This window comes from Chroicocephalus ridibundus, chromosome 1 (genome assembly GCF_963924245.1).
Source record: "Chroicocephalus ridibundus chromosome 1, bChrRid1.1, whole genome shotgun sequence".
Classification (NCBI taxonomy): domain Eukaryota; kingdom Metazoa; phylum Chordata; class Aves; order Charadriiformes; family Laridae; genus Chroicocephalus; species Chroicocephalus ridibundus.
The window spans coordinates 172,657,956-172,666,835 of NC_086284.1; the positions used below are offsets into that span (position 1 = coordinate 172,657,956).

The 8,880-nt window shown below is 40.4% G+C and overlaps 1 protein-coding gene across 7 annotated transcripts in view; it reads left to right on the forward strand.

The window, feature by feature from the left end:
• ATP2B1 (ATPase plasma membrane Ca2+ transporting 1) overlaps positions 1 to 1,914 on the forward strand; it is a 63,963-nt gene extending 62,049 nt beyond the window's left edge. For 6 of the 7 annotated variants that reach the window (XM_063322816.1, XM_063322817.1, XM_063322813.1 and 3 more), the window contains one exon: positions 460 to 1,914. In XM_063322816.1, the coding sequence (XP_063178886.1) occupies positions 460 to 771 (312 nt within the window). In that variant the 3' untranslated portion in view covers positions 772 to 1,914. The remainder of the gene's footprint in view (positions 1 to 459) is intronic. The other variant, XM_063322818.1, reaches the window with a different exon arrangement.
• Positions 1,915 to 8,880: the final 6,966 nt, after the last annotated feature.

Consider the following 8,880-nt stretch of genomic DNA (forward strand, 5'->3'; position numbering starts at 1 on the left):
TTTTCATAGTCAGTTGACATCCCAGTTCCTCGCATGAGAATTAGTAACCCTTTTATCCTCTAACTTATTTTCAGCCTTCCTGCCCCCCCACACCTGTCCCAAGTATTCAGTAAAACACTCATTGAGATTTATTTAATTTGTGAATAAGTAAAGAATTGTTGGCCTCACTCCTGAAAAATGCTTAGCCCGTGTTAAATAATTGAACAGTTCTAGTGCCATGTCTGAATTCTTAGGCCCTTCAGCTTTTTGCAGTACTCTCACAATTTTTATTCCTACTGTGTAGACTGGCAGTGCTGTACCGAAATGCTCTTCATTTTTTACAGTTTATTGCAAGTTCCACTGCATCACATACAAATTCGATTCACTCATGTCTAGCTGTGTGTGGATTCAAACTCATAAGAACCATGCCATTACCAGTAAACCCGCAGCATTTTAATGGCCTTTTTTCTTCGCTTACAGATCCGAGTGGTGAATGCATTTCGTAGCTCCTTGTACGAGGGGCTAGAGAAACCTGAGACACGAAGTTCAATTCACAATTTTATGACGCATCCCGAGTTTAGAATAGAAGACTCCGAGCCTCATATTCCCCTTATTGATGATACTGATGCTGAAGATGATGCTCCAACAAAACGCAACTCTACTCCCCCACCCTCTCCCAATAAAAATAACAATGCGGTTGACAGTGGAATTCACCTTACAACAGACATGAACAAGTCTGCTACCTCTTCATCCCCAGGGAGCCCGCTACATAGTTTGGAAACATCACTCTGATTGTAAGCTGAATGTTAACACACTATCTGCATTGTAAAGAAATTGAAACTGGGTCTCTTCAACACATTATGATGGACAAGATGACATTCTTGTCTTGGACTTCAACAGAAGACACACTTGTACGAATGTAGATTTATTTTTTTAAAAAAAAAAAGCTTTCTGCCAGACTGGAGGGTGCTTTTCTGGGGGTGGGAGTAATAATGAACTCTGACAGATAAACAGTAACTCGGCATAAGTGACCTGTGGATCATCTGTTGTACTTAAGAATGGTCCTGAACAGTGTGTTAGCAGAGCTTTAGTTTATCATGATCCTTTTCTGAGGGGAAGGCTGGGAAGGGCAAGGAGGCCCTGGATCATTGAATTGATACTTTAATTTCTGCTGTTGGCTGTTAATAATTTGGATTATTTATGTTTATAAATGATACAGATCTGTTTACAAGGTTTGTAGATACTTTTTTTTGTTCCTGTTCATAGATGGGAAGCTTCCTTATAAATGATGCAGAGAAAAAAAAAATACAACAAAAAAAACAAAAAAACTAGTCCTTCAAATACTGCTGTATTTTCAGGAAAAGGGTGTTTCTATTGAAACTGTACTAAATTTTGCCTGCAATTTACCTTGTTAAATATTGTAGATAAATTGCTAATACTAATAGCCAAATAGATAACACTAATGCTTTGTAAAAACATGAGCAGTGGTGTTCTAATGAAGTTATGGCCTCTGTCCTAATTAGTTTCTTAAATACATTTACTACTTAATGGTTTTGAAACAACTGTTTAATTTTTAAAAATTTTGAGAAACTTACTGAATAACTTTTGTTCAGAACTTAGTAGGATTGTTTAATGCAGGACATCAATATGTGATGGAACTTGCTTGAAATATTTCTGTTATCTCGGGCAAAATGGATTAAATCAAAATACATCAGAATCTTAGTCCTTTGTTTTTGTCTAAACATGTTAGTTTAGTGCTGTCTTGGTGAACTGTGAGTGGAACTGTGATTTTTTTCTAATCTATAGAATCCTTCATGCAGCATGAGGGCTGTTGGCATTTTGAAAGGTTGTTAGTGGGTAGCATACATGTTCTCCTTTTTGTTTTTGAAACTTGTTTGTAAACATGAATAAATCTGCCCTTTTGTTAAAATAAAATTGCAGCAATGGTTTCTTACAGATGATTTTTTTTCCTCAGCTCCTTCACTGGAAACACTGAAAAGTACTCTTTTTGTATTACTGCTTAACTTTTAAACTGCAATTTCAAGATGGTAACAGCCCCACTAAAAATAGTACTTTGGGTAAATGGAATCATGGTGGCTGCCTCCAGAATGAATGTAAGCTGAGTACTCAAAAGTCTTCACTGAGCCAAAAGGATACTCCTTGGGAATGACTAGGTCTGCCTGAAATGCCAAGACTTCCTGTGAGTACTGTGTAATAAACGTATCCCTGACCACTTAAGCGAGGGGAAACTGAGAACTGACATAACAGCACGGATGAAAATACATTTCTCCAGTTGGTTAATACCTTATGCACCAAAACTGACCTGCTAGCGATTGACTGAAGAAGTTATGGTCTGCCTCAACGGTATTGTTTAAATGGCGAAGGATGATGGAACGGTACTTGATCTGGTACTTCCTCATGTTTTCTAGGTCCAATACTGCTTAGAAGAGCAACCAAATCAGTTGTAAACTCTTTCCTTTCCCTTTTGCCAGCCCTGTGTTCTTCAAAATAGCAAGTGAATTTTTTTGCCAAATAAACCAGAATTTTGGGCATTTTTAAAGGGGTCACTTCAAAGGAGTGCAGGAATTAAGTTGTTAATGAGGGAGGAGATAATACTAGAAGGAAGTGCAGAAATGAGCAGGTTAGGAAGCTCAAGCCTGTCTTTCCCTTGTGGTGGGATACATGCATGGTTGGGTTTGTCCTGTAGTGGCTGGTGTTCAACCTGTAGCACTGTATCCCACTGTCAACCACTCCTAAATTCACTGTTTTCTGTGGTACTTAAGTAAAGACACTGAATTCTAGGCAAGGGGGGGTTTGCACTTGACACTTTGTATAGTAATTTCTCTGACGTGTTTCTAGCACTTCCCTTTCGTCATAGTTTTTACCTGGTAGGGGGATCAGATTTTATGGAAGCTGTTCTCTCCTACTACAAAAGTCAGATAAGCATCGGCTTAAAATGAGGAGAGTTTCTTTACCTGCGAAGTAGAGTGCTGTGTGAGAAAGTATCTTCACTTAACTTCATTAGCACATCATAATTTGACTTAATTTGAAAACAGACTTTAATTCTTCCCTCTCTTCCAGCTGTGACCATGACTGCATGTTATCTTTTTTAGAATAAAGTCTACGCTTAAGCCTTTTGGGGAGCGGGGGGGGAGAGGATGAACGTAGGCTTTGTACATCAGTGGTCCCTCTTGATTCTGTTAACATCAGTACGCTGTTCTTACAGGAAATTTCCTTGCAGAAATAAGGAGAAGTTGTTTGAGGGGGGGGTGTGCTTTTTTTGTGATCTCAAGAAATCATGACGTGTTGCCTAGATTATGAAATGGTTATCACTGAGCTCATGAGACCTTCATTGCCTTTTTGGTTGTAAGGTTTACTTGTCGTCTTGTAACTGAAATAAATAAAAGTGCTGTTCATCTCAGTCTGTATGGGGACTGAAGTTCTTGAATGTCAGTACAGTACTGATTTAAACCTGAAATGCATGACAGTTTTATAAAATAGCTCTTACTACGACTTAAAGCCCTTTCAAGAGGTCATGGTCTGCATGGTATTGGAATCAAGCAATAGTAACTTATCAGTCAGGCCAGAACTGCATTTCTGTTTGAAGTGGCTTAAAATTCAGCGTTCTGGGTAGGGTGTCTACTGTACTTGTGTTTAAGACAAATGTTAGGATACCTAACCTTGGCTTTGAGGGAGGGGTGGAAATTCTCATATAAGAGGACTCTGTTTTTCTGTATTGGTCTTGTCAGGAAGAGGAAAATGCTGCGTCACGGAGTAGTCTGGAGAGAATAACGGAAACAAATGCCTTAATGCCCAACCAATGGGTAAATGCAGGGGTCTGTCGCAAGTGTAAGCAGCCAGAAAATATGAACTAACACTCTCAGAGATTTTCTTAGAGTAACAGGAGGTTTTCTGATGTGTTTCAAAGTAAGCACGCAAATGTAATATTCATGGAAGGGTAACTCATGTATGGCTGACTGTATTGGGAAGTTATTCCAAAGGCCTGATAAGTTTAGTTTCTACTGCCAGTAGTGCCAGCCTCTGCAGAGCCCTAGGAGAATCTGGATCATGCTAAGCCTTGCATACATTGAAGTAGAATGTCTTAACGTCCTTATTGCTTTTCTGATGCAAATACTTGGTTCTAAAGAGCTCCTGCTTTTTTCCTCCTCCACCCTCTCCCCAAGCAGTGCATATCTTCCAGTCTTACAGATTTCAAGCCCTCACTGAAATACTTTAACTTTGTTGGATGAGCCTGGCCAGCATGGAGGGTCCAGCTCCGACTTGCCTCCAGACTGAACTGGTCTGCTCATTCAGGGCCATGTCATGAGAAATTCTGGGACAGAATCGAGACCCTTAGAGCTGTTCCTGCCTATCTTCTCCCCTGGACTGTATACAGAACTACCTAACCACCTTCTTCAAGAGACTGCAGGATCCATCAAGGAGATCTGGCTTACACGGGGTCTAAACCAAAAGCTTCCTACAGGTACTACTTGTCTTTTTTGTTGAAAGTGAGGTCTAGGATGAGGATTTGCTTAGAAAACTATGGGATGGGCTTAAACACTTGAAAGAAGACAGCATGGAAAGGGTTGCTCACTCGACAGTGGCAGCACCATTCTAGTTGCAAAGCATGAAGCTAGAGTTGGTGCTTACACTGCAAATCTGGCGAAGCAGGAAGCATTCCTCAGTATGGGAAACAAATTAGACATGGCTCTTAGGGCTTTCATAGGAAGTCCGCAGCATTAATAGGAGATTTTACATAAAAAGAGATTTATATAGTTTATATCCAGAACATGAACAGCTCTGAGGAAGCAAGCAGGTTTTTCCTGCCCTGTATGGAGCAGGCAGAGGACTTTGTTCTGTGTCCACATACAACTTCATGACCACTTCACATCTTATTAGTGTTCTGGGTCTGATCCTTTAAAAGGCAGATAAGGATGCCTAGAATTGCAGAAGATGGGCAGTAGCTAGCTTCAGCCATATCTGATCTTCAAGATCTAGTGAATTCCTCTGTATCTCTTTACTACTGTTGCGTGCACCTGACATCTAGTTTTCTAAAAATCTATAAAACCCTTAGGCTGAAAAGGGTTCCTTGGCTTGCTCCTACTGAAAGATGGTGGGAATTAAAGCTTGGAAAAACAACTAGCAAGGGGATTTCTGGGAATTAACAGCTTTTGGTTGATGGAAGTGTACATTCTGGAATACTGGAACATCAACTGGCATCTCGAATTGTGGTGTAGTGACAAGTGTCAATCCCATTGTGAAGCAGCAGTTGCTTGCTGAAATGCACGTGTGCATTCTTTATCCCTCTGATTCATTGAAATCAGTATTTAACAATATTCTGAACATCTTCATCTGCTTTCCTAGGCTGCCTCTCTTATAGGGCACGAAGCTGAAGTATGCTGGAAGACAGTAAGTATGATCATACAGAAAACTTTCTATGGCTTCCTCCTTAACAAAGGCACAACCTTGGCGTTGCTCTATGACAATTGCGAAGCTGCAAAGTGAATGCTAGCTTCTCACATTTAAAAGCTTTCAGAGTCTCCTGTAGAAAATCAGACCATACCGTTCAAATGCTTCTAAACTTTGTATGAATAGCCTCACAAAACTTCTGATTTAAGATACTACAATAAAAAAACCAAAAGCACTCTACAAATAAACTCTAGAAGATACATCTATTATCTTTGATCTTTGACAATTTTATTTTTACAAATACAGGACTTGACATTTTCCCTCTTCCACAAGTTGGTTGCTCTGATGGCTGTAGGTATAAAGCATCTTCAGTTATGACCTAAGCTAGCCTCAAGATCTCCTCAAGGTAACCCACTATTTTGGCTGGCGTTTGTGGGGAAATAGATTATTTTAAATACTGTGCTGGAGACTAATGCGCAGTGTTTTGTTATATGTATTTTAGGAGAGGACCTGCAAAACTATCAATTTAGAACGTTCAGATCCATGCCATAGGACCTGTCAAAGGATACTTGGGTCAGGCATAGATTATGTGAAATAGGGAGCTCTTGGAATTGATATTTTGGTAGGAAGTGATAGCATTTGCTTTCTGACGACACTACATCTGAAGATGGGAAGTTAGGTCTTTCCTCACATGCCTTGTATTGTCATTAATATTCTAATCAGTGCAACAGTCTAATTCATTGAGGACCATAATTCAAAAAGCACTCTATTAAATGTTTTTAAATAAAAAATACTCTGGAAAATGTACTTTCTGTCATATTTTAATTTCCAAAAAGATGAGTCATTCCTAGCTTTTTTTCCTTTTACCACATCAACTAGGCTCTGTTCTACTAAAACTGGCAGTAGAGTGGACGTGACCTAAAACTTGGTATCTTCTCCCTTTTTCCTCTTCCCCCTTCCAGTCTGACAAGGACTATTGTAGGGAATCAGTGAAGGACAAATGGAGTAAGAGGTGCAACTGTGGATTTTTCTCCTTTATCATCTTTCTACCCTGTCTTATGATCTTCCTTTCTGCCTTCTACTTCAAGATCTTGCCCACTATCAGAAAACACGCTGGAAAACTGCTGTGCAGTGTGGCTGTTCGTGTTTCCAGTGAAGGGTCCTTAATGTGCTCCTTCCACTTTTTGATTGGTGTGAAGGCTTGCAGAATTAGGCTTTAGACTAAGAATGAACAGTGAATGAACATAAGAATGAGCAGTAGAGAGCGAACATTTAAGACCCAGTGTTTCTCCCAGGTAGTTCATAAAATCCCCTTACCTCACTGAGCCCTTGATTTTCGTTTGTACCTCTGTTTCTGCTTTTATGAAAGCACCTTGGTATATAGACAAGGTTCCAGCTCTACACATACCGAGACTTTGAGGTCATGCTTGCAGGTGTACAGGTGCTGAGAATTAGGATAACACTTTTAAATTTAAGCCTTGGGCAGGAAACTTCAAAAGATTATGCCTTACAGTAGACTTCTATCAGGTATGTCATAAAGACCCACTTCTAGTAAAAAGTCCTAAGGGCAGGGCTTTGAAAATAAGCATAAAAGGCCTATGAGGATTTAATAAAGCGGCAATGTAAGGTAGCTATACTATAAAACATCTATTTATTTGAACAAGCGTAGTGATTCTGACCTGCAGACCCCCGTACATGGAGGAGTGATCGATCCACAACACAATCAACATGAGCAGGCGCAGGCTGTGCGCTGCTGCACAGATCCCTTGGCCCCGCCCCGGGTAGGAAACACCTGCTAAACACCCCCTCTTCCTCCCCACCACCCAACGCCAACAACAAGCATTAAGCTCTTCAGCTGTGTAGGGGTCTAATTTGCCACAATTGTGCATGTGCAATGGGTGGAATCAAAGGAGGGAGCCAGATGCTTCTCAGTGGTGCCCACTGACGGGACAAGAGGCAACAGGCACAAGTTACATCGTGTGAAGTTCTGCCTGAACACAAGAAAACACTTATTTTACTGTGCTGGTGGTCAAATGCTGGACGAGGTTGCCCAGAGAGGTTATGGAGTCTTCATCTTTGGAGACACTCAAAACCCAACTAGACACAGCCCTGAGCAACCTGTGGTAGCTGACCCTGCTCAAAGCAGGGGCTTGGACTAGATGATCTGCAGACCTCTCTGCCAACCGGGTCCATTCTGTGATCCTGAACTTCTTGAGAAGGAGGTGTGATTCTATAGGGTTTCCCCATTAGCCTCAGGGATATTATTTGTACACACAGATGGGACTCAACAAAGAAATCAGTCACTGGAGTGATCAAACCTGAGCCAAAGCAAGAAAGCAACAGACGCCTCTCTTTCTCTTATCTTAAACGGACCTGACCAATGGGCCTGTTGGTATTTGTCTGCTGTAACACTTACTGTGATCGCAGAGCTTGGATCACTTCTGTTATAGTAAACCTTTTTGAATTATGACTGACTGGGAAAGTAAAAAACTAATCCCTTAAAATGGCATCAACTTTAGCTGTGCTCTGTAAAGTCACGATGGGCCTTCTGGAATCCTGATGTGCTAGGTAACCAGCGAAGCAGTCCTGGTGATAGCTTTTTGGGCTTTGAAACTTTGAAATGAAACTCATACTGTTGTTTTTCTAATGGAAAGGAAAAAAAGCTGTTCTTCTGTCTTAAAAATAGGTATTTTTTTCAAAGCTAGTTCTTTCCATATGTGTTATCAAAAGACCTCTCCTATGTGTGTTGCTCTAGACGGCAGCACTGAAAGATGCTACCACTTAAAAAGTACTCCCAAAATGATATGATTAAGCATAAGTAAGTCTGCCTTGCTTGTTTTTTTATCTAAAATGCTACAACTTTCAGGCTTTACATTACTGCATGCAAGATGATATCCTATGCTTGCTGGCCTGTTAGGTATCCCAGAGTTGTTCTTACAAGAGGGGGATTCAGGTTGTCTAAAATGTTGCCGGTGGCTTTCATCTTTTTTGGAAAGATGGGGCCATTAGGTGCAGAAGAAAGGGGATAGCATATGTGCATTGAAGAAAACTTGCAATTCCCTTTCCCCTGCAGGAACATCTTCTAGTAAATAGAAGCATGTGTTTTTCTCTTTTCTAGCAGCTCTTCCTCATATCATCTTCTTACAAGCTGAAAATGGAATAAAATGAATTAAAAGTTCATCCTGTGGCTAATGTAAGTAACAAGAAGCTTTGTGCAAATAATGTTACTTAAGTGTTTTTGCAGTTCTTAGAGCTGATCTTTAGTGAGCTGAACTTAAGCTAACATCTGATCTTGAAGTCTTCAGTGGTGATATTTTTAAATTTCAGAGATGGTCACGAACTGAGTTACTGGTCATGAGCGAAAAGCTCCTTGTAGGATGCTTCAGCTTAGTAAAGGTCAGTGAAGCTTAAACTGGACTTGAGCTTTTCTCATCTCCTGTTAGAAGAGAAACCTGCAGGAGAAATAACACAGAGCGTGGCTGTTAATGCTGA